Source organism: Anopheles merus, chromosome X (assembly GCF_017562075.2).
Source record: "Anopheles merus strain MAF chromosome X, AmerM5.1, whole genome shotgun sequence".
In the NCBI taxonomy this organism is placed as follows: Eukaryota; Metazoa; Arthropoda; class Insecta; order Diptera; family Culicidae; genus Anopheles; species Anopheles merus.
In genome coordinates this window covers 23,480,274-23,507,188 of record NC_054081.1, presented here as the reverse complement: position 1 = coordinate 23,507,188, position 26,915 = coordinate 23,480,274, and the positions used below count along the sequence as shown (strand labels likewise).

The 26,915-nt window shown below is 43.7% G+C and overlaps 1 protein-coding gene and 1 long non-coding RNA gene across 2 annotated transcripts; both read left to right on the top strand.

The window, feature by feature from the left end:
- The first annotated feature begins 1,749 nt into the window (after nucleotides 1-1,749).
- LOC121592540 lies at nucleotides 1,750-3,407 on the top strand. The gene is made up of 3 exons (XR_006004677.1): nucleotides 1,750-2,662; nucleotides 2,767-2,955; nucleotides 3,039-3,407. It is a non-coding gene; the product is annotated as an uncharacterized LOC121592540 (long non-coding RNA).
- Nucleotides 3,408-22,199: 18,792 nt separating this feature from the next.
- LOC121592523 lies at nucleotides 22,200-25,334 on the top strand. The gene is made up of 2 exons (XM_041914032.1): nucleotides 22,200-22,789; nucleotides 24,000-25,334. Exons 1-2 carry the CDS (start codon nucleotides 22,256-22,258, stop codon nucleotides 24,195-24,197), a joined length of 732 nt encoding a protein of 243 aa, XP_041769966.1. The 5' UTR covers nucleotides 22,200-22,255; the 3' UTR covers nucleotides 24,198-25,334.
- Nucleotides 25,335-26,915: the final 1,581 nt, after the last annotated feature.

Below are 26,915 nucleotides of genomic sequence, written 5' to 3'. Positions count from 1 at the left end.
ATAAAGGGACTTAAGACAAAAAGGATCACGAATTTCAGGGGACATGCGACAAATATACCCAAGACTTTTGTTGGCCTTGTTGATGACATGGTCCGTGTGCTCTTTGGAAGAGAGACTCGGGTCAAAGAAGACGCCAAGATCCTTAGACAAGGACATACTGGGAATAGGGGCATCACAGACACTATAAGCATGAGTTATACTTGTAGAGGATCCGAAGAAAGACAAGACAAAACATTTTTCAGGACACAGGACTAAACCGTTAGAAGCACACCATGTAGAGAATTTACAGAGCCAGGATTGAAGGACTAGGCAATCAGCTGTAGAAGATACAGGAAGAAAATTTTTAACGTCATCCGCATATAGCAAGAAGCCGTTAGGAGGAAGGATCGAAGTGCAGTCTTTGAGGAAGAGATTGAACAGTAAGGGACTAAGGACACTACCTTGTGGGACACTCGAAGAACTAAGAAAACATTCAGAGAAAGAGCCACAGATTTTAACTACATATGAACGATTCTCAAGATAGGAGTTGAACCACGGCAATATAGAGCCACCGAAACCTAGTTTTCGAAGCTTAGCAACAAGTAATGATAGAGGTATACTGTCGAATGCCGCTTTGAAATCGGTATAGACAGTGTCTACTTGCTTACCACTAGACAGGTTATGATATAGAGAAGACAAAAATACACATTAGGTTGGTGGACACTGAGCGATGGGGCATAAAGCCGTGTTGTTCCGTTGAAATATAATTTTTTACACAAGGCATTACAGATAAATGGACAATTGACTCGAGGATTTTAGAACACGCACAGATAATAGAAATGCCTCTGTAGTTTGATGCTAGTGTGCGATCACCTTTCTTATAAATGGGAACAAGCCAAGCTAGTTTCCATTGACTAGGAAAAATCCCTACACTTAGCGAGCGAGAAAAAAGACGAGTGAGAATAGGAGTGAGGGTATTGCCACATTTTTTCAAAACACAGGCAGGGATGCCATCGGGGCCTGGTGAAAACGAAGTTTTAAGTTTGGATAGAGCGGATTTTACTAGGCTTTCACTTACAACGACTGAATTACATGATATCACATCAGAGGGCGTGTAAGACAAGCCAACATCCAAAGGAACCTTAAAAGAACTGGGATCGACAAATACACTAGAGAAATGTTGGGCAAACAGGTTACATATATCAGAATTGGACGTAGCAGAGGACAGATCAAGAAACAGGGTGGATGGAAGGCTAACAGAGCCACGCCGAGAGTTCGCAAAACGAAAGAATAACCCAGGATCAATAGTGAGGCGCATTTGAAGACGCCGGGAAACTCTACGGCTCGCTCAACCCCGTTCCAGTGCTGGTCGGTCTGACCCTATGTTCCGCATGTCGGCTGTTTTCAACACTGTCTCAGATTGCTTCGACTTCGACATCTCAACTCAGTGCTTCAAGGAACGTCTCCGGCTTTTGCCGTGGCCGCAGTGAATTGCGATGCAAATCTTGTTTTTGCTATGTTTTTTTTTAATTGAACTGTTACATCTTAATTAGGCCTAACGGCCCGTTAAAGATTAAATAAATAATAATAATAATAATAATAATAGAACCAATTATAAAATATACGTAGGAGAGCGTAGAAAGATCCCGGTCGCGTCGTACAAGGCTATATACCAAGATGTCGTCTGCCCTTATGTTAGAACAGGCCATTTCACGGATCGCATCAATCGGAGTATCAGGAGCAATACGGGAGATAAAGGCCCTAGTACGGGGTGGGCGTTCAGGAACGGTCGTAATATTATTGCAGGACAACCCTGTACCCGATGAAAGCATAACGCGTGTAACGGTATTGGTAGGCGATGGGTCGGGAGAGCGATCCATCAATCGACGTTTAGAAGGATTCACACCAGCAGCTTGATGGGAGAGCTTAGAGGCCGCAACTGGAATCGTGGTCGATGAGTGCGTAGCAGGAATCGCAGAATGGTGAGCACTCGATGTAGTAGTATGCGTGGCAAGATGAGAGTTGAGCTTGTTCATTAGTGAGTTGAAGGAAGTGAGAAGCTCAAGGTGTATGAGATCAAGCTCCTTGATGCCATGCTTAACTTCATCAAGCGTTGTGAGTAGTGGAGCCTGAGAGTAGTTGCGTTCCATTGAGTGAGAAGCAGTAAGTGAGTCGATGATATCTGTTGCGAAAGTCATTTAAGAAAAGGAGATAATGTGGATATTTCTGCTGGGGAAAAATCACAAAATTAGTGTTTATTCCTTCCTTTGACTTTTGTGGTTCTAAGAGACCGAAGGCGCATCCTGCGGCTCTATTTATACTCGTCTCTCCCCACCGCCATCGTTACAAATGGAGGGCACCTTAGCCCTATGCCCTGTCCTGGTAAGCCGTCAGAAAAACCCTACAAAAGTCACGAGCGTAAAAGATTTGTCAGGCTTTCTATTTGTAAACAAACGCTGTTCACAACATTCTCCCCACCAGTGTAACGCTCCTTAGCGTTACACTTCCCTGACGTTTGTTTCCTGTCTTGCCCGTAACGCTTGTCATTGTCAACCCACGCGGTTCTACTTCTTTTGTTTGTGTCCCATACGATCGCTTTATGCCGCGAAGTTACGTTGCTGCCCAGATTTGCTAATATTTAAAGGTTCCCCAAACATTTCCGTTGTAGGGTTAACGTTCCATGGTAAGTTTTCGCACAACTTTTTCCTTTTTGCTTGGTTCCCGGTGATACCACGCAACCTTACGTCTAAGTGTTGAAGATCATCTCTCTCTCTCAATCTCTTCCAGGCCGTGTCCGTATTCACAAATACATCATCGCACGATGGTCGTATCGGCTGTGATGAATTATCATCAGTTGCTGCTTTGTTTAGGTCTAAACTGCGTTGATGCATATGGGAAAGTGCACGGTCCTGCAAAACATTCTTAAAATAACGAGAAAATATTTCGAACAGCCCAACAAGGCTGCGGATTAACAAGGTGACATAAGATACCTTCCTTGTACGGCTGGAAATCATGTTCACTACCCGCTGCGATCTCTCATCCGTCTTTTCTCCTTGTAGAGGTACTACATCCAGCACGCGATTTGGAGGGAACGGCACCGCATCACATACCTCCAGCTGGCGAAGATCCTCCCGCGGTTCAGTGGCACAAATCGCCCAATTTATACGCCCATCCCGTTCAGGAACCGGCTGGTCGGAAGCGTTGATATGGCTGGCGTCAGATGGAGAGTATTCCATTACCTCGATGTTTCGCATCTCATTCTCCTCTTTGTTGTAGGTGCAGTGATGAAAATTGCTGTACACGTCGGGGTTAACGGGCGCGGATGCAGAACATGTACCGTACACCGACCATCCTAGCCTTGACTTTACTGCCATTGGCTCGCCGAATTTACCCTCGACGCACCGCGATGGTTTTCCTAAATATATATTGTCTACGCCGATGAGGATACGTGGCACAACATCAGTGAAGGAAGCAATTGGGAGTCCTTGCAGGTACGGAAACTCTCTGGTAAGCTCGTTACCGATAGCGTCTGTGGTGGCAGCGCAAGCTTTTTTTAGGCTGTACGCGGTGGGTAGCTTGTACGTAGTAGCACCTTTGTGTACGCCTGATACACGAAGCGACAACATCAGCGAGTCGTTTTCCTTAAGAATTGTGCCGTCAGTACATTTTAGGCTAAGTGGATGGGCAGTACCTTCCATGCCCAACTCTTCGATCAACTCTCGATCAACAAACGTTGCCGATGAACCCTCATCCAAGAAAGCGAACGGTTTACGGTTTTCTCCCGATTGTGAATTATTACCGGGACATATCGGAAAAGGTGGCGAGTGCTAGTGCTAAAATGAGTGTTAACCGAGTGCTGTGTATGGTGTTTTGAAGTGATGGGCCGCGGTGTTTCCTCTTCAGCGTGCAGTAAACTGTGGTGAATCGCCCGACATCCCTCAGTACCGCAAGGTGTTCGTATGTAGCATGTGCTTCTATGTGCCCCAAGACATGTGCAACACAAACGATGTCTATTGACGTGTGCGCGGCGTTCCTGCACCGTAAGCTCACGAAACCGGGCACAGTCGACCAGTGTGCGGCATGAGTCGTGACACAGGTCGCAAGTCCTAGTGCTGTGAACATTCACGTGATGGTTGTTTGCTAGTGTCCTTCGGGCTGGTAGCAATCGCGACAAATCATTGTGGTGCGAGTGTTTTTCGAAGGGATTGACTTCAGTGCTTGCCGCTACCGCGATCTCCGTGAACCATTCACCGAATTCTCGTACGGTTCTCTTCGATAGTTTCGCCTTATGGCTGGCCCACTCTAATCGTCGTTCGGCCGGCAGTTTTGCTACCAACTCCTTTAACAGCGTCACGTTGCAGTCGTACTCTTTCAGTCCGAAAGCTTTTATGGAGGCGCACATCTTACGCACCGCCTTCCCGAAGATTGCTAACGTTTCAAGGCGATCGGTTCTAATTTGAGGCAAACTTCTCACCTTTTCCACTAGGCTATCCACTATTAGATCGGGCCGACCATACTCCGTTCGTAAACTATCTAGCACTTCCGCTAGTCCATCCGGTAGCAAGAGCAGATGATCCACGGACTCTAGAGCTGGTCCGCGTAGTGCTTGCCGGAGTCGTATGCGATTTTCATCATCAGTGAAACCACAAGCCTTGGTGGATCGTTCATAAACGGCTATGAACAGCGGCCACTGCTCCACAGACCCTGAGAACACCGGGAGCTCCTTGGGTGTGCTATCTCGCGCGGCCTTTTGACTTGGCGTCAATGGTTCCCCATTACGGCATTTTGATTCGCTGGTGTCGGCTTCAACGTCGAGTTGACGCCGTATGGCGCCGCCATCGCCATTACGCCAACCTGGTTTGGCTGACCAAAGTGTTTGGTACGGTGCGTTTTGATGAGTCTTCCACCGCGCGTCTCTACTGTGCATATTCCCGTTCCATGGTTGCGGCTTGGTATTCTGCTAAGGTCCGGTCGTAATCCGGGGGGAAGCTGGACATCGCTGGGGACGATGGTTGATGACACCGGCTTGCGTCCGCCATCGCGCATTGCTCTCGTGATGAGGTTTGTGTTGCTTCATCAGCTAACTACATAGCACTCGCTGTTGTTAGGTTATGTTTCACCGTGGTCGAAGGTGAATGACCGATGCGTTCGCCGCCATCGTGATGAACCATCGAGTTTGTGCCAATATCCTTCGTCTTTTGCATCCAGACTTCTGTTTTCCGCACAAAATCGCTTACATGGCTGCGTCCTGTACTGCTCTTTCGTCCATTATCGTAACCAAACGACGTTCCTCCACGGTTTTTGTCACTCGCGGATTCGCACTACTCCCGGAGGCAAGATTTATATACGATCGTATCGCGCGCGTAACTTTGGAATACTATAAACCAGCGGTCGGCAAAGTCCGGCCCGCGGGCCAAATGCGGCCCGCCGCAACATTCAATCCGGCCCGCGAAAGATTTTGACTGATTTTGAAAGATGTGAAGAAACTATTCCTATAAAAATTACTGAATATCTTTTAGAATAACATTTTATACCATCGTACTCTTTCAACTTTAATTAAAATACTATGGAATGACGGATCGATCGGTATGTTCGAACTCGAAGAAAAAATGCCTTTTTTCGGTTGGCTGTGAAAAAAAAATAGAGCAGATAATTTCTTAACACGTACAAAATTTGAAAGGTAATTATTTAAGCATCCTTGGACAAATAAATCTAAGACTTTGGGAGTTGCCTTTCATCAGTTATCCGGAATTTTCGCCATTATGGACGAAGACATGCCTGTAGGCATCCTAAGTTTTCGCGACAAAATTGTTAGAGTAGAGCTTTTGCATCATGTTAGTCCAGAAAAATTCAATGGAACACATGTGACGGATGTTGTACCAGTTTGCGGACTTGGGTGTCATGTCGAAATTCTACCGAAATTCACATAATATCAACGCATTGACTTTTGGCGTCATTGTTTGCCATTGCGAAGTCAGTGGACGCGATTTCTGCTTCCTGATATGTGTGTTAATTTTGCCAAATTATTTCACTGTTCGGCTGGTTGCATCGATCTCCCTCCCCCGCTAACGCAGTAATGTAGCCACTTGTGCCTTTGTCTTCATTTTTAGCTTTTTTGGAGCCTCAAAAATAAACCTGGGCTCTCCTGCGATGCTTTGATTGTTGCCTAATAGTGCCAAGATGTTGGTGATCATTACGCAGAAAGGTTCTTATGCGACGTCAGACTTCTGTACGCAGTCCATTTAAGACGCTACGGGGCGTCATTCGTTGATCGCGCACGCTTATAAAATGGTTGGTTCACTTTTTTGGCCATCATGTTTAGAGTTCGACTGACAGAGGTGTCAAGGTAAGGTGACTGATGAGGTTTTCTGTTGTCTCATGGGCTATTGATAAGTTAATTGATCTGAAGTGGCATGACATCTGACTTGTCCATAAAGCATTTTTATAATTACTGAATCTATGTTTGCTTCGATAATTTTTCAGCCTTTCAGACTTTTGTATCATCCCCGGAATATATACAATATTTTTTGAGGCATGGGAAGATGGGGTCTTCAAGAAGCGCTATTGATCCCATTTTGTTATTTTTTGACTGATCACATTTTTAGTCATCTATTGCCGATTCTCAAATGATTAAAGATTACAATTAGTTTTTAAAGAAGGTATCATTAATTTTGAACCATACTTGGACGATATAATTACAGAAAAACAACAATAATACCTAAAATGTTTCTAAAAGATTAAAATATAATACAGGGTTTCCCACGATTTATTGGTTGGATCCCATCAATTTTTAGTGAGTTCCCATATTTTTTTGGTGCGTTCCCACGATTTTTTGGCCGTTTCCCAGAATTTTTTGGTCCCATTGTATTGATATCCAAGCGGAAAATACTAATTTATTATGGAACGAACCAAAAATCTATGGGATACGACCAAAATATCGTGGGAACGCACCAAAAAATCATGGGATCTGACCAATAAATCGTGGGAAACCCTGTAATTTAACCGCAAACAAAAACCGCGTTCACCTGGCCCGCGGCACTCGATTATCTACTAAAGTTGGCCCTTCGCCTCAAAAGTTTGCCGACCGCTGCTATTAACGATTACTCGTCACTGCACGTTCGCGGCATCTTCACTATACTTTCAACGGAAAGATTTACGAGTTATTTCGCGCGTTTGTTCGTGTTACTTCGGTTGAAGATTTATATACGTTTCAGTGTGGTGAACGAATCCAAAGTTTGTGTATTTATCACTGAGAAGAACTAATTTTGTGAAATGTTGCGAAAGTCATTTAAGAAAAGGAGATAATGTGGATATTTCTGCTGGGGGAAAAATCACAAAATTAGTTTTTATTCCTTCCTTTGACTTTTGTGGTTCTAAGAGGCCGAAGGCTCATCCTTCGGCTCTATTTATACTCGTCTCTCCCCACCGCCATCGTTACAAATGGAGGGCACCTTAGCCCTATGCCCTGTCCTGGTAAGCCGTCAGAAAAACCCTACAAAAGTCACGAGCGTAAAAGATTTGTCAGGCTTTCTATTTGTAAACAAACGCTGTTCACAACAATAGGCCCGATTATTAAACACAAACGGAAATGACACAAGACAAGTGCGTCAAGACAAACGGAAAATAGGTATGCATTTTGAAACCGTTCTTGTGACAGACAAGTTACGCTAATTTTTTTCTTTCGTTAAAGCTGTGCCGTTGTGTCAAAATGTTCGAAATCAAAATAAAAAAACGTAAACAAGTTGATTTAAGACACGATCGTTTATCAAGCTAACAATCCTTGTTTAAAACATCGAAATGTTTTATCCCACTTCGTAAGTGACGAAAGCAGCAGTGAAGAAGAAACAACGGTAGATCTGGCAAAACAGCGCCGACTGCTTCGAAGTGTTTTCGACCCGTTACAGTTTTATAACCAAGCGTGAGTTAAGCATACGGATCATTTGTGCAAACCGTGTTATACATATCTCATTTGGTGGTTGTTAATTTCAGATTTAAGAAATACATTCGTGTGTCGAAGGAAATTTTCCTTGACATTCTGGCGGAGATCGAGCCCTCCGAGTATTTGTTATTACTAAAAGTATATGCAGTATTAGATGTGATAATGACATGTGCCTATGCTGTTGGTTGTTGAAGCAGCCACTCACTGAAGAAGTTGCTGGAATCCAAAGCTGTTGAACGCAAACCGGGTGCGTGAGTCCTTCATCTTTCGACTACCATCGAAGAACAACAGAGGAAGGAAATAACAGCAGCTTCTTAACCCAAAAACAGCAGCACGTTACTAGTATCTCCAGCTTATCGCCATTTGTATGGATATGGCAGTACACATATTTTTGTTCAAAATGATAACATTTGATTATTTCTGGAATAAAATACTTATATTTTGTCGTGAAAGCAACAGAAACAACTCTGTTGTTGTGTTGTGTCGGTCAAACAATCTGAGATTGGCGCCTTTCCGTGACAAAAAGCTGACGGAAAGCAGTTTGACAATTTTGGATTTCCGTTTGTGTTTCATAATAATATCTTGGCAGTATGCTTGTGAGTTTGTGTTTCGTCAATTTTTTTTTCCAACACACAACACAAACGGATGTCATAATACAAATCTTCCGATTTTGACAACTTGTCTTTACAATTTGTGTTTAATAATCGGGCCTAATATCTTTCACGGAACGAATTGACGATGCTGACTCCTGTTTGATCAAAGCTATCTCGTTTCTAAAACAATCCTGTGAAGAGGAAAGTTCAAGTCGCAAGCCAGCTGATGTCGCCTGCACAGAACGCGAAGTATCGCGGAAATCGGACTGCAACGATTCCAACAGGTAGGTAGCGTCACGAGAAAGGCCGTGCGAGAAGCGTGAACGGCCCGCAAACGCTGAGCACAAACCGAGCAAGCCCAGAATAAATTTTGTGACTTCTTAAAATAACACAGGAGCGGGGTTGAAAGACCAATGCACTTATCGTGGTAGTAGTGTTCACATAGACCGAAGCACGGAATTGGATCGTTGCTAATAGCACCTTCCCATTTTTTACAGATCACAGTCGCCATCGCAACATAGCGCAAAGTTCGGCTGCACAGTAAGGGGTCACAACAACCGCAGGCGGAGTGCAATGTTTATATGTTGAACCGTACAATTCACAGGTGCCGCACAAATTTGATATACGTGAACGCGCAAGTGCAAAATAACCGAACTAAAAAAGTTCAAGCACTTAATCACCAAGAAAATCGCGGTAAAAATCAACTTGGAAATAGCAGAGTGAGAAAGCACAACCAGCCGCTATGAGTGACAAGTGACAATTGACAAGTGTGCTTCTTGTGCTTCTTCTTCTTTACAGAATCGCTCGGTGGATTCATTTCGTGATGCATGCATGCCACCGATGCCATGGAAAAGATTTCGAACAATTTGGTGATCATCAAAACATCAACATCCAGCTCGTAATGGGTGTTCCCGCAAACGCTTTGGACGCAAACTTCGCACGGATTGTGTTTTGCTCCGGGATGGAAAATTGATCCGCACCAATCAGAGTGATGTCGAACGAATTATGTTTTGTATTTGATGTTTAAGCGGATCGCGAGCGATGCTTTGCTGTGAAAAATTCACAAACCCGCGACAATCACGGTTACCTTTGATTTTGTACTAAAACTGAGATGTTGTTTTAGAACGAAGAGTTCGCAGAAAACTTGTCGCGGTACTAGAACGCAGAAAACTAACGTTGGTTGTCTAGAAGCAGTGTAACACGCGGGAACATTTTGCGCAGCTGGCGTCGGTGCAGTGGAAAATTTACTGGCGTATTGCGGTATGTGTATCAGTGTGTGGTGCGCTGAACTGCAGTGCTTACACTTGTATTGCGACGAGCAATCGTGCGTGTGGTGATTGTCGTGCAAGCAATTTAGGTAGAGCTTGAGTGTATTTGCGTTCTGATATCGTTCTTCCGGATTTATGAGAATGAAATTCGGACATTTCGCTAAAGAGTGTTGCGAATAGCATATAGGGCATGTGCGTGTGTGTGCATAAGTCGTAACCGGAAAATTAGCTTCGCGTAAAGGCTTAGTTTTTTATGCTGGTAGGACATTTGTTTTCCGCTAGGTGTCGCTGCGATATTGTTTACACGAGTTAACCACAAACTAATCCGGGAAGCGCGATGGTGGGCTGCTTTGTCATGCTTGTCATACACCAAAGGAATCATGCTTGCGGTTTCATTTCGTGGCAGTTGCATTTTGTTCCATTTTAACACGGGTTCGGTAAAAATTTTTGATAAAAACCTAAATCCGCGCTGTAAATAAACCAGTGACAGCTCGAACATGCGACCTGGGCAGCTGTGGGCCGCTCCACACTCTTTGTGCAGTTTCAATTGGGGTTGTTTTCATTTATGGCGGTTTGTTTACATTTCGTTGCAGTACATACCGCAGTCTTGGCATTGGCTAAGACAGATTCAGGAAGAGGTCCCGCGGTCTTGAGATAAAGTGTGAAACCCGGTTATTATACACTAAAACACTTACACACATACACATAGTTAGATTTTAGTTATACACATATATACTTACACACATACAACTACAATTAAGGTTACACGTAGGATAGAATAGAATAGCATAAGATAGGAAATAGGAAATAGTAAAATAGGTGATAATTAGGATTGGCAAATCAGGAATAGGATTAAGGAATTTTGGCGCGAACGAGGTAATATAAAACAAGGATAAGTTGAGGTTTAGGATCATTAAGAAAAGTCCGTTCTAAGAGGAAACGCTGCCCCAGTAAACATCGAACAATAAACTCCAAGTAACTACAAAAACTTCAAGTCATATTATTTTTGGTAGTTAGATGTTTTAATATCACTACATACCGATAAAAAAAATGTCACAATACACCCTACATAAAAAAAACAGATACGAGCTAAAAGCAAATGACTCCGGACAGTCGAAGCTTTTAATAGAGAAAGTAAGGCTCTGAGTATGGAAAATCGGACCTAAGTCTGATAGAACATAGGAGAATACATCCTTTCTCGTCAAAGAAGAAGAAGAAGAAGAAGGGTTTTGGTGTTTAAAAAAATATTTTTTGTTATCAGTTGCTATATTGCTGATGCGGTTATGTAATATACGAAGAAGACAAAGTTGTGTGAACAGATAAAAGGCAACAACTTTGAATGCAGCTGATGTGGTGGTGTTTCATGTTGTTTAGCAAATCGGTGGAATTTAGCTAATCGAGAGAGCTTGCTGTTATTAACTGCAACTTCTTGCAACCAACCAACCAGTGTGTCCGCGGTTATCATCAGGTTCCCGTAGTTCGATCTTCGGTCGAGCTTTCTTTTCGTTAACCTCATCGTGACGATCGTGGTGCTCGGTGGACTGTCGACAATGATCGAAAAGCATCTGCCCACTGCCATCCAGCAGACGTTCCGGCATGACAAGCATGCACTGAAGGGATCATCGGACCGATTGGTGTCCCTGCTGCAGATCCTGAAGGCGTGGTTTATATATTTCTACGTCCTTGCTGCCCTCTGGTCGGTGGTCGGTATACTTTCGATATATTCGCTACGCTTACGATCAAACTGTGTAACGATGCCGAGTATGTCCGGCCATCGCGACTAGAAGCATAGCGGAAGTTAAATTGCATCGTCTATTGGGTTGCGATGCGCTGTATGTTCCAGTGTGCGATTGAGTTTCATGTTTGTTTCTTTCTGGTTCACAGGCACTTTTTCATCAACAACTGACTTGACTATCGACGCACGGTCGGTGGCTCTAGCGAAGGGGAGGGTGCGTTCCAATCGGCTGGCAGGACACAGATCGGATTGGTTAGGACAGCGATCGGCATAGTACGGCTCACGACCCGCATGTGGCTATTTGTTGACTAGGTGGAGGGTTTTTATCGTTCACACATTTTAAATAATTTTCATACATGTTCTCTTTTGGTTTATCAAGTTGCCTCTTCAAGTGCAAATCTACGAACATGTTTATAAAATTTGGCTCTTTCGGTCGCAAAGTTTGCCGAATCGATGGGGATATTGGATTGTAAGTAATGAATATGCTGTCCGCAGGAAAATAATGAGAGATCACCAAGGAGCTAATGCGTAGCTTAACGGGAGGAGGCGAGAATGGTTTGCTGTTTTGGCACAGCACCCATGTATCATCCATACCACACCAAATCCCACTGTGCAAAGCGACTGAAGATGTCATGGCGTTGTGAGAATTTTATCATGCCTTCCTTTTCTCTCCAACGGCAAATTTGTCAAGCAGCTCGTCGAGCTACCCGTCCCTGGCTCCGCCTCATACCCCTCGCTTGAGCGCGCTGTCGAAGGTTTGGATGTGTTGGTGCGTCAGATGGCCAATCGCTGTCAGTCGTCGTCCGTGCTTTTTCCCTCCATAGAACTATCTCTTTCTCGCGTGGGGTCAATGCTCGCGAGCTGTTGTGGCGCTTAAAAAAGCCGTTAACAAACATTGCGGCGATGAAGTTGTATTTTCACAAATCAAACCAAAAAAGCGCAATGAGTTCAAACGCTGCAATGTAAAAATGACCAAAGAATCGCTAGCTCACGCTGGAGGGTTTGCTGTGCAACGCGCAGAACCTTAATTCGCATTAACACGTTCAGCCCGACGCTAATTTTCATCAACATTCCATTCTGCCGGCATCTAGAACGCAAGCTGATTGTGAAACCAGTATACTGGAAAGTTCACTGGCAGTCCCTGGAGCCTGCCATCGAACTTAACGTGTTAAGCATTAAGCATAACTTTGTTACACTAAGCTTTTGCTTTCGTATGGTGTAGATTACACAGATATGCTGAGCCGTTTGCACATGGGTGTGAGTGTGCGTGTGTGTGCAAAACTGTCGCCGAATGTATGCTCTTCCGGAATGTTATGATCCATCGGTCATAAAGAAAAGAAGGTGTTCATAAACAGAGGCGGATTAGGGGGAATCGGGGTCCCTAGGTGGAAAGGCGAGTTGACGCTTCTGTAACTGATGACCGGGAGGGGGTACTGGTACACAGCTGTTGGGAGATTGAATAGTATACTTAAATTGCCGGCGGAGGGGGGGTGTGGCCATGGGCCCCTACGATCATCGGTCACAAGCTCTGAAATTGTTGCCGGCATGGTGAGGGGGAGGGGGTGGCGGGGAGCAAATGGTTCTCCCGCCACGGGGCCCCAACGACCATCTTTCCGCGGGCCCTTGTCGCTAATACTCTGTCCACTTGTAGACATACGGCATACTACAGACTAGAGATCTTCGGCGACCGCCTAGTCCGCCTACCGTTAGATCCGCCGTTGGTTCATGACGGTGTTTTTTGTATTGTGGAGGTGCATCCTTCCCCCTGCCTGCTGCGTACACACCGAGCAGGAGACAGTGTGGCAATATGCAAGTTGCACGCTGGATAGGAGCGCGCATCCGTCATCAATCCGCAAGTTGCCCGCGGCACCGCCATCATTCCGCACATCTGCATGCCCGTCGTGGGTTTTAACCGCGTATGAACCGTCCGCCGTAGCAAGGGCTGACTCCGGCTACGTGTACGTCAAGTCCTGAAAAGGCCAACATGATTGCGTAGGCCGTAATGACAAGAATAATAATAAGAAAAAGAACTTTGAAGCGCCATGCGTACCGGGGAAGAGTTTGTCTTGACTTTGTTGCTGCCGGGTCTACCACCGTGGCGCGACAAATGCACGGAATACACTTGACCAAAGGACATGAACTTTCCAAGCCTTACCCATCCCAAGGCAGTGCCGATCGCACGGCGTCATGATACCGCCGTGATATCTAAGCCAACAAGCCGCCAGATTCTGGACGGACAAGTGCAGCACAATACGCGCACCGTAATAAACAAATCCAGAATCCTCTTTTGTATGAATTCAATTCAACTTTTGTTTGCTAGCTGAATTGGAAAGAAATGTGCTACATATCACATGCACGTTTGCTTCGATCGTGTGTCTTTTTAACTCCCCCAACAGCAGAGCCGATCGCATAGATGGTGGTACCAATCCAAAGGTTGTGTTGTCTCTCAGGTAGCGAGATCGAAAATGCATGGACTTTGTAGCCGCAGCGGATGAAAATGTACGCTTGAGAATCTATCAGCTTTGGGGTTTTCACACGCACGCACCCACGCACGCACACACACACACGCACCCACGCACGCACTCACGAACGCACACACGCACCGATATATGCATGTACGCGCGCACGCGAGCAAGCACAATTTACGAATGCAAAGTAAACTTTCCTAATTTCCGTTTTCCTAGCAACCATTGTCACTTTGTACATTTATACTATATTTCTCGCTATTTCACCGGTGATTAGGATGATTACGATCATGCGTTACTTACTTCCATACCTCGTCGGAGTTCTATGTATGTGTATATAAAAAAAACCGGCTGCGCCAATTGTAGAATCCACTGTTTATTCTGTCGCTTATTCAACACTTGTATAATTCTCCGCTGAAGCACACACGTCCGGTGCGCTCGATCGCTCACGCTTGTCTGCCCGTTTGCTCTGTCTCCGAACTATCTCCTGTCAAGTACGTCTCGATCTCCCTCTCTCTACAACTAGGTCTTGGTAGGTACAGTATCGGACAGAATGATAGGACCCTAGTGTTTTCAACGCAGCATGCACCCGTTGGGAAAGGTTTATGTGTGGTTTGTGAGTGTGTGTGTGTTTGTGTGTGTGTGTGCGTGTGTGTGTGTGTGTGCATGTGTGTGTATGTATGTTTGAATGTGTATTGGTGTGTGTGTTTGTTTCACAAGTATGTCGTTTTGGATAGATTTGTTAGTAGTTTTTTTGTGTTTTGGGTTAGGTTTTTGTTGTAATTAGCAGGACCACCGCCCTCGCGAGCAGTGATCCCTATTCAAAAATGCAATAAGCTCAGTTCTTGATCTTATTGCCGTCGCCCACGATGACATTTATCATGCGTTGACGCATCGACATCACCAGATTCTGGATCGTTTCAGGTGGAATTTTGCTCCACACCTCTTGCATGTAATCGAAGAGTTGATCCAGATCTTCCGGTATTTTTTTACCCAGCCTCTTCTTGAATTTTGCCCAGAGGTTCTCAATGGGATTGAGATCCGGGCTAAGGGCAGGCCACTTCATTGTTTTTACATTGTTGTCAGCAAGCCAAGTTTGGACAGTCCCGGAAGTATGCTTAGAATCGTTGTCTTGCATAAACATCCAAGACCGAGGAAGGTTTTTCCTAGCATGTGATAGCAAATGAGTATCAAGAATGTCTCGATACCCAAACCGATTTAAATTACCATGGATTCGAACCAACGGACCCATCCCATAGTAGGAGAAGCATCCCCACACCATGAGACTACCACCGCCATGCTTGAAAGTTTTGAAGCAGTACTTCGGATCAAGAGCACAATTAACAGGGCGCCGAACCAACCTGCGTCCGTCCGACCCCTGTCGATTGAATTTCGACTCGTCTGACCACAAAACCCTGCGCCAATCCTCCTCATCGAAGAACATGTGCTCAATTGCAAATAACACCCGTGCGTTTTTATGCGCAGGTGTCAAATTGGGCACTTTGCGTGGCACTCGCGCAAGTAGCCCGGCACTGACCAATCTTCGCTGAACTGTTCTCGGCGTCACCGCCAATTTCAGTCTGCCTCGGATCTCTGGTGCCGAGCTAAACGGATGTTTCTTCGATATGTTCACGATCTTACGGTCTTCCTCCGCCGTGGTCTTCCGAGGACGTCCAGGTGACTTGCGCGTTTCGGTTGTCCGAAGCGCGTTTGCCACAAAGGTGCGCGATCGTTCCATCACGAACTCGATCGTTCTGCGCTTAATGCCAGCAGCCGCCATTCGCTTAATGATATGGCGCTGATAATCGGTACAATGTTACCGCGACCCATTGAAATAAAAATTGCTTGCTTAGACCGTCAAGAACACACTGGTTAAAAACTTGGACACGACTGATGCCGTGCACTGCTTGCGTTCTGCTTTTATACGCGATGCATCACATCGTTGTCGAGCAGCAAAAAAGCGTATGGATAAAAACTATCTATGAGTAAGCGAGTGAGCATCTACCCATTCAAAACCGAACAGAATACTGCCGCGCTCATGAAACAAAACGCCCATTCAAAAGAACACCTGCGCGCTTGCTCAATGCACACACAAATTTTCCCATGCGCACACAACGTTCAACGCAGAGATGCACGCAGGCCTTTCAATGGCGTGCACTGGCGAAACACCTGTGAGGGAATGCCGAGTTCATTGCTATTGTGCGCGTTTCCATTTCGCACCGCTGTCGCAATCACATTCATGAAACAGCACGCGTTCTCGTCCGAAGAACATTCGCTGCTATCGATGCAAACTTTAGCTTTTATCCAAGTGTGAACGCACGCTGTTTCACATGATAACACACATAATCAGAATGTTTTCAACGCAATATGAAACCAAGTCCAGCTACGTTTCTTCAGACAAAAACCCGCGCACCCGCACCCGCACACACACACACACACACACACACCACACACACACACACACACACACACACACACACACACACACACCCATAAACCTGTCCAAACGGGTGCATGCTGCGTTGAAAACACTAGGGTCATATCATTCTGTCCGATACTGTACATCAATTCTTTCACTAGGTATTATAACCTTTTCTTTAAGTAAGTTTGAAACGATTTCCTTCACTGGATTACGCTCCCCGTATGATAATCTCCGAGGTTTTGTGAAAATATATGTTAGTTTGATTAGTTAGATTAATCTTCATATAGTGATTTGATAGTTCATTATTTTTAGAATTATTATTTAGATAAGAATTTTCAAAAACAGACAAAATGGTTAAAGTCTCTTCGAGATATAAAGAAGGGCCAGTATAAAGTTTAAATTCAGATTCAAGTGTATCAATAGCACAGATTCCACTAAACCCAAATAACCAAATCGGTCTTAACTCACTGTAAAGCCACTTCATGTGGATGTGGATTAGTGGTGGTCGATTCTTTCGTTCACCCATCAAATTTTAGAACAATCGGAGCTGTTAGTTCCGATCATATGTATTGTCCTTGCACGCGCTTGGCCCACCTTTTCCAAACATGTTGACGAGGAAAAGATGGATCAAGGGCGGGCTAAGGTAAATATGCTTAACAGGATTTTAACACATCGATTACTTTAACTCATTCACTTACGTCACAGCACAATTTCGTCAATATTTTAAATCTAAAAACTGTGCACTGACCAGCGAAATTGATGAGTCCCTTTGCATGTAAACAAACACACACAAATATGTTTTACAATAAACAAACTTAAACCACGTTTCATTGGTTCCTTTGTATAATTAAACATATTTTGGGGTGGAACATGTTTAGCAAATGAATTACCCGTGTATAAAAACTTACTTTAACAACACTGAAGTGGCCGCTTCTGCGGCCGTATGGATTAACCCACCAAACTGACAATTCTTTGGCTTTGTTTCATGCAACTGGATTGTTAGTACATGAAATTGATGGCGTTTTCGGTATCTTGGTTCTTTGGGAAGGCATTATCTAATATACCAGATTTGCTAACGTTACTTTTTTGTTCCTCTATAGCTTTTGTAGGGATAATGCAAGTTCTTTTAAACGGGATGTGATCTTTGAAATACATAAGATGAACATTAAGTGGAGTAGGAGTATTGGCCATGCCATAGATGTATGTGACAGCATAATAAACATATGATGGAGAATCGTCTCCCTGAACTGAATTCGGCCGTGTATTTGGCCACGAGTATAAAGATTCTAATTTCCTAAACCTTTGTAGTTAGAAGTAGATCTTTCCCTATGATTGTTGGCCATGCCATAGATGTATGTGGCAGTTTAATAAACATGTGATGGAGAATCGTCTCCCTGAACTGAATTTGGCAGTGTATTTGGCCACGAGTTGGAAGAAATCTTTTTAGGACGTCCACAGAGGAGGCGTTGTAGGCCCAAATTGGGGTGGCAAAATGGCGTGGAGGCGTCCACCATTAAGGCCGGAATAACGGACTGACAGACAAAGGCGCGAGACCGTGAGTGGTTTCGGACACTCCTGAGGTAGACCAAGAACGCAAAGCGGTTGTGGCGTCGGATAAGTAAGTAAGTAAGTTGTAGTTGGAAGGAACTGGATCAGATAACAGTCATAAAGGCATGATCTTCTCACTAATATAGCTTACTGGGCTACCTGTATCAAATAAGGAATATTCTTTAACTGTCATGATTATTTTCCTTGATTTAAGAAAAGAAGCACTCACCTCAATTCATTGAATGGCAGTGTTTCTGCATGATCGATATCAACGCGATTGGCTGCATTCGGATAAGCAGCAGCGCTGGTTTCAGCATTCTGACAGTTTTTATGGTTGTTGTCCTAGACACGTACCCGTCTTGCCTGTCTTCTTTCCTCGTTCTTCCTTTCATCCAGGGTTGTCTTCGTCGAATGGTTTGCACCCGTTGAAAATTCTTCCTGCTTGCCTCCCCCTCGCTGCTCCCACATGCTGTGCTAGCGCGCTGGATGATCGTCCCTACCTTCCAGCTGCTTCTCCTCTACCAGGCGGTAGCTCGTCGGAGGATCGTTCCTGCCTTCTTTCCTCTCTCTGCTCTGTTGTTTTCGGCACTCCTAGGGATAGAGGGAAATATTGAATGTTTTGCCAACAGCTGTTCCATTTAACGCGAAGCGCAATACTTACCAACCAATTGAATATTGTTTCTATCGTGGTCCGTGCTTACTTCCGTTCGTGCGTGTGTTCCGATTTGCTATAGAAAACGAATATGATTTGATATCACAATTATTAATACCATTTAGTTTGATAAAGATTGATGTAACACTTTATTAAAAGCTGTACTTACCAAATAGTTTTTCCGTAGTGGTTTCACGAGAGAAAAAAACAAGCACGCATCGACGCGTCCTTCTGCTTGCAAACTTGATTTAACATTACCACTTTTTCATGAGAACGCGAAGCAGCGCCTTCCTCGTGTGGATATACAGGTATTCCTCGATATACGCCATACTCGAAATACGCGATGTCGCTGTACGCTTTTTCTAAATTTGAAAGTTCTTTGAGGAAATTGTACTAATTTTAGAAATCGAATGTCAAATGCAAAATAAATTCCCTTTTGGTTGAATATTAAAAACCATTTCAAAAGGTATAAAATTGAGAAATTCAGTTTAAATTAGATCAAATAACTAATTTAGTGGCTAAAACCTACCACTTCATGCAAAATTATACGAAAATTAGCTATAATTTGACTGAAAACCTTGAAATTCGACTTTCGCTGATATTCGAGATACGCTATTGCCTTCGGTCCGCATTGATAGCGTATATCAGGGAGTACCTGTACAACGATACAAAGAGCGGGCGAGAGGAGAACGCTTGCGTGAACGATTGGTGTAGCAAGCGAAATTGGACAAGTCCCAGAAAAGCGAGACACAAGAGTTTCTTTCTAACGATGGAAATAGAAGAGCCATACCCAACCGACATTATCGCGCGACATTTTAAAATTTTGTATGAGAAAAAACGGGCTCAAAACGTTCTCAAATCGTGCTCATTAGCAGCACTAAAGAGCACGTCCCTGCAACGGTGCGACAGCGTGTATCATACATCTAGTTTCTGTATACTACATTTTTGTTCAATTTCTTCCATTCTCTCCATTCTCCCTACAAAGACTCTTACTCTCATTTGTCCATTCTGCACATGCTTACTCTCTTTATTTTACCTTCTTACTCGCACATACATATTTACATACTCACACAATTCACACTGCCTAAAACCGGTGTGGGATACACACGTACCCGTCTTGCCTGCCTTCTCTCCTCGTTCTTCCTTTCCTCCAGCTTTGCCTTCGTTGAATGGTGTGTACGCGTGCTGCTTGCCTCCCTCTTGCTGCTCCCACGTGCTGCACTAGCGAGCTGGATGTTCGTCTCTACCTTCCTGCCGCTTCTCCTCTACCAGGCGCTAGCACGTTGGAGGATCGGATCGTTCTTGCCTTCTTTCCTCTCCTGTTCTGTTTTCGGTACTCCTAGGGATAGAAGGAAATATTTACTATTTTGCCAACAGCTGTTCAATTGAACGTCAAGCACAATACTTACCAACCAATTGAATATTGCTTCTGTCGTGGTCCGTGCTCACTTCCGTTCGTGCGTGTGTTACTATTTCTTTAAAAATAAACGAAATTGATTTCATATCACAATTATCAATACAATTCAATTTGATATAAATTGATATAACCTGTTATTAAAAACTGTACTTACCAAATAGTTTTCCGTACTGGTTTCACGAGAGAAAAAACGGACACACACCGACGCGTCCTACCGCTTGAAAACTTGATTTCACACTACCACATTATCATGTGAACGCGAAGCAGCGCCTTCCTCGTGTGGCTATACAGGTATTCCCCGATATACGCCATACTCGATATACACGATTTCGCTATACAGGCGGTCCCCGGGAAACACGGTTAATGGGGACCGAAAATGGCCGCAAAATACCGCGTATCTCGAATTTCCGCGTAAGTCGAATCTCGTGAATCCCAGCTAAAATTTCACTAATTTTCGTGTAATTTTGCTATAAGGGGGCGGTTTTAGTCACTGTATGAGTTATTTGATATGATTCTTACTGAATATAACAGTTTTAAAGCTTTTGAAATAGTTTTTAACATTCGATCGAAACGGAAATTATTTGGCAATTTACAATTGATGTGTCAAATCAGTACAATTTGGTCAAAGAACTGTCAAATTTAGAAAACCGTGTATCTCCGAATCCGCGTATAAGGGGTACCGTGTATCTGGGGGACCGCCTGTACGCTTTTTTTCTAAATTTGACAGTTCTTTGAACAAATTGTACTAATTTTAGAAATCGAATGTCAAATGCAAAATAAATTCCCTTTTGGTCGAATATTAAAAACTATTTTAAAAGGTATAAATTTGTAATCGTCTGTAGAAATCAGATCAAATAACTAATCTACCACTTCAAGCACTACCACTTCTACCACTAAAATCTACCACTTCAAGCAAAATTATAATAAATTAACTATAATTTGACTGAAATCCTCGAAATTCGACTTACGCTAATATTCGAGATACGCTATTGCCTCCGGTTTGCGTTAATAGCGTATTTTGGGGAGTGTCTGTACGTTGCTACAAAGAGGAGAACGCTTGCGTGAACGATTGGTGTAGCAAACGAAATTGGACAAGTCCCAGAAAAGCGAGACGCAAGAGTTTCTCTCTAACGATGGAAAGAGAAGAGCCATATGAAACATGAGGATGTTTGGTGTGACACAGCCAAGTTGCGAGCAAAACCAGACCAACACCCAGAAGAGCGAGGCAGAACGAAAAATTTTCTGAATGTTAGAATGAGAAAAATGATAGATACACATAAAAATCGCGCGATAATGCCGGTTGGGTATGTGGTGGATTGCTTATAGCAATGTCTTAGTTGTAATCAAGTAGCCATTGGTTACAGCAACCGTGGTTACACTGAATATCGAATAAATGTAGTCAGTCTTAGTTCACTCTTAGAACGGTTTACATCGTCTTTCAATCGCTCCTACATTGGTGACCCCGACGTGATCTCCGGATTGTTATTAGTTCTCCTAATTTGAAAATTTGTGAACGAACATGTCTACCGAAAACGTTACTAACGAAGAAACTTTCCCTGCTACTGCAGCCGTTTCGGTTAAACTTCCGGAATTCTGGAAGAACGATCCATCGTTGTGGTTTTCGCAAGCTGAAATTCAGTTTTTGTTGGCCGGCGTTCATAAGGATGAAACAAAATTTTATCATATTGTCGCTAAACTCGAACAATCCGTGCTTTGTCATATCGCCGATTATGTAAAACAGCCTCCTGCGACAGGAAAATATGAAGCCGTTAAGCAGCGCCTCATCTCTCGATTCGAGCTCACGGAACAAGCCAAAATGGATCAGCTACTTGGATCGTACGATTTTGGAGACCTTCGTCCTACGCATCTTTTAACGAAGATGCAGGAACTTGCTGCCGGATTGAATGTGAATGATTCCTTGTTAAAAAGACTATTTCTGCAAAAACTTCCAGCTAATATACGTGCAATACTTAGCATCCACGATGGAAGTCTTTCGAAGCTGTCGGAGATGGCAGATAAAATGATAGAAATGGCTCCTCAAACATCAGTTATCCATGCTTCTGTGCAAAAAGAAACGACGGAAAATTTAGCAGAAGAAGTTGCTGCCATGAAAGTAGAGCTACGCCAAATGAAAGCACGGCAACCTGAGCGCGGTCGACGATGCGTTCCACTTCTCAAAATCGTACCAATGAAAACATCTGTTGGTATCACCGGAAGTATGGAAATCGAGCTACGCGATGTCGAAGCCCTTGTCAGTATCATCAGTCAAAAAACTAGATTTCCGCCCATCCGAAATCGGCGAGGTGGGCGGATTAAGAATTAGTCGCCGTCTGCAAATCTTCGACAAATCTTCTAGTATTCGGTTCTTAATCGACACGGGATCGGATGTATCGATAATACCTGCATCCAAGATAGAGAAGACTCGAGAACCATCGCCGTTTTTACTCCATGCAGCAAACGGAACGAAAATACGAACGTATGGGAGCAAGTTTGTTTCAGTGGATCTCGGACTACGCCGAAAGTTTTCGTGGAATTTTTTGCAAGCCGACGTTACTTCTGCAATTATTGGTGCCGATTTCCTCGCGCATTTTGGTCTTCTTGTAGATCTTGGAAACAGAAGACTTATTGATGGTGGTACGAAATTACACACTGTTTGTGGATTATCGAAATCTTCGGTTTACGGTGTAACAACTATAGCAAAAGATCATCCTTTTCGAGACTTGCTGGTCGAATTTCGAGAAATCACCGCCCCGCCGACAATGCGCACTGAGGTAAGACATAATGTAACCCATCATATTCAAACCACTGGACCTCCAGTTGCTTCCAAACCTCGTAGAATGCCGCCAGACAAACTCCAAGCCGCTAAAAAAGAATTTGAGACCATGATGGAGCTCGGGATTTGTCGCCCTTCCAAAAGCAGTTGGGCAAGTCCACTTCATTGCGTACCGAAAAAGAATGGTCAATGGCGCTTTGTCGGAGATTACAGGAGTTTAAACCGGATGACTGTGCCAGATCGTTATCCTGTGCCACATATTCACGATTTGCTAAACAATTTCTTAGGTAAGAATTGTTTTACCACTCTAGATTTGGTACGAGCATATCATTTTGTTCCGGTCGAGGAATGCGACGTTCCAAAGACTGCTGTAATCACTTCGTTCGGGCTCTTTGAATTTACCAAGATGCAATTTGGATTATGCAACGCGAGCCAGACATTTCAGCGCTTTATGCATCATGTCTTTGGTGATTTGGATTTTGTGGTGGTGTTTGTCGATGATATATGCATTGCATCGTCTAATGAGGAGGAACACCTATCGCACGTGCGAACTGTCTTTGAGCGTCTCAAATCAAACGGCTTGGTACTGAACTTGGACAAATGCAAGTTTGTCCAAACAGAAGTTAACTTTTTGGGGTATCACATCAATGCATCTGGTATCAAACCTCAAGCTAATCGCGTTCAAGCCGTTGTTGATTACAGTCGTCCGATTACGGTGAAGGATCTTCGACGATTTTTGGCATTGCTGAATGGTTACAAACGCTTCATCCGGAATGCTGTCTCATTGCAACAACCATTGCAAGCACTCATTATTGGGAATCGAAAAAACGATACAAGAAAACTTCAGTGGACGATCGAAGCAGACGAAGCTTTCGTGAAATGCAAGGGAAGTTTAGCAAACGCAGCTTTATTGTCCTATCCTGACTCGTCAAAACGAATGGGACTGATGATTGATGCTTCGGATACAGCGGCAGGAGCTACTCTACAACAAAATGTCGCTGGCGCATGGCAACCGCTGGGGTTCTTCTCGCAGAAATTTTCCCCTTCACAGAAAAAGTATTCTGTCTTCGGTCGCGAGTTAACAGCCATGAAATTAGCGGTGCAGTATTTTCGACATCTAGTGGAAGGGAGAGAATTCACTATTTATACTGATCATCGTCCGCTCACGTATGCTCTGAATTCTAATTCAAATCATCTTCCTCATGAAGAACGATATTTGCAGTACATTTCGAGTTTCACAAAAGATATTCGGCACATTAGTGGCAAAGACAATTCTGCTGCAGACGCATTATCCAGAGTCAACACCATCTCAGCTCCTTCAACAGTGGATTTTGAATTATTATCGAAAGCGCAGCATGACGATCCAGAACTACAGAAGCTACTTGCTGATCGAACTACATCAATGAACTTGCAGTTAAGATCATCTGTTTCAACTAATCAATTGCTGTATTGTGATGTGTCGGATAATGTACATGTCAGACCGTATGTACCAGAGAAGTTACGGTTAGAAGTTCTTCGCAACATCCATTGCCATTCTCATCCCGATGTTCGAGCAACGAGAAAAATGGTTGCGCGAAGGTTTGTTTGGCCCTCAATGAATCGAGACGTCGCCCGCTTCGTCAGATCTTGTATTGATTGTCAACGATCGAAAATCCATCGGCATACATCTGCGGCGCTCAACGAATTCGAGCTTCCAAAAAGTCGTTTCCGCCATGTTCATATCGATTTGGTTGGACCACTTCCGACGTCGAACGGAAAGCGGTATTTATTAACGATGATCGACCGGTTTAGTCGTTGGCCGGAAGCAGTTCCTTTGCCAGATATACTAGCAGAAACAGTCGCTAAAGCATTTTGCGAATGTTGGATTTCTCGGTTTGGTGTTCCAGAAACAATCACGACCGATCAAGGACGACAATTTGAATCCGAATTGTTCACGGAATTGACGCGGCTTCTTGGGGCTCTCCGTATTCGTACTACAGCGTATCATCCCGAAGCTAACGGTCTTATCGAGCGTTTTCATCGAACGTTAAAAACTTCGCTCACTTGTGTCGATTCGAAACGTTGGTGCGATAAACTGCCGTTGGTCCTGCTCGGTTTGCGAACTGTTATCAGGGAAGATATCGATTGTTCTGTTGCCGAGATGACATACGGACAGCCACTACGAATTCCTGGCGATTTTTTGGAACCCTCGAAGACGGAAATATGTCGCTCAGAGTTTGCCAAACTGCTTTGCCGGACCATGCAACAAATTGGACCAATCAGAAACTCGCATCATGACAAACGATCGGTATTTGTTCCGAAGGATTTGCAAAGTTGCAAAAGCGTTTTTGTTCGAATCGATTCAGTCAAGCGGCCTCTTACACACCCATACGAGGGACCTTTTCAAATAATCGAAAGGCATGAAAAGTATATGGACTTAAATATGAACGGTGAGAAACGAAGGATTTCGATTGATCGTATTAAACCAGCATATATTTGCGAAAAGGATTCGAATGAAGATAACGAAAGAACAAAAGTTACGCCATCCGGTCACCGTGTTCGGTTCTTGGCGCAACTGAGGGGGACTCTGTGGTGGATTGCTTATAGCAATGTCTTAGTTGTAATCAAGTAGCCATTGGTTACAGCAACCGTGGTTACACTGAATATCGAATAAATGTAGTCAGTCTTAGTTCACTCTTAGAACGGTTTACATCGTCTTTCAATCGCTCCTACAGGTATGAAACATGAGGATGTTTGGTGTGACACTCCCCGATATACGCTATCAATGCGGACCGGAGGCAAAAGCATATCTCGAATACTAGCGAAAGTCGAATTTCAAGGTTTTCAGTCAAATTATAGCTAATTTTCGTATAATTTTGCATGAAGTGGTAGGTTTAAGCCACTAAATTAGTTACTTGATATAATTTAAACTGAATTTCTCAATTTTATACCTTTTGAAATGGTTTTTAATATTCAACCAAAAGGGAATTTATTTTGCATTTGACATTCGATTTCTAAAATTAGTACAATTTGTTCAAAGAACTGTCAAAGGGGGCCTTTCCGTTTTAAGCTCGTAGGCTGAAATTTCAGCCTGTCAGCTGTTTGCATTGTATAGCAGTTTTCGAGCAGCTATATAAGTGGGTATAATATACAGGTGGACTTATCCCAAGGTGTATGAATTTAGAAAGCAGATTTTTATCGCTTCGGTTTTTGAATGAAGATTTTAAGAGTGTTTTGTGTATTCGTCATGCCTTCAGAAAGCTTGTTTGAACAAAAGTTTTCACCCATCCTGTCAAAAAGTGATATTCAAATTTGGTGATAAAAAACATGCTATGAGACCACCTGGACTACATGCACTTTGATTCTGGATTCCATCAGCAGATCTCTTTCATGCATCTTGGGATAAATGTAAACAAACCCGTGTTTTCGAGCAGGTACTCGAATCTAATTCTAGCTTTGTGGCTAGAATAATCTAGACTGAAAATTGCAGGCTAGTTTTTTGTGTGGTTTTGTATGGAGTGTTTACATGATATCAGCCTCCAACTGTCAAACTCCATACAAAAAACTAACTTGAATCGTGAAGGCCCCCAAATTTAGAAAAAAGCGTATAACAAAATCGTGTATATCGAGTATGGCGTATATCGAGGAATACCTGTATAGCCACACGAGGAAGGCGCTGCTTCGCGTTCACATGAAAATGTGGTAGTGTGAAATCAAGTTCGCAAGCGGTAGGACGCGTCGGTGTGTGTCCGTTTTTTCTCCCGTGAAACCAGTACGGAAAACTATTTGGTAAGTACAGCTTTTAATAAAAGGTTATATCAATCTTTATCAAACTGAATTGTATTGATAATTGTGATATAAAATCAATTTCGTTTTTTTTAAAGAAATAGTAACACACGCACGAATGGAAGTGAGCACGGACCACGACAGAAGCAATATTCAATTGGTTGGTAAGTATTGTGCTTGACGTTCAATTGAACAGCTGTTGGCAAAATAGTAAATATTTCCTTCTATCGCTAGGAGTACCGAAAACAGAACAGGAGAGTAAAGAAGGCAGGAACGATCCGATCCTCCAACGTGCTAGCGCCTGGTAGAGGAGAACAGTGGCGCGTTAAACGGTGGGCGGACTGGGCGGCCGCCAGGGG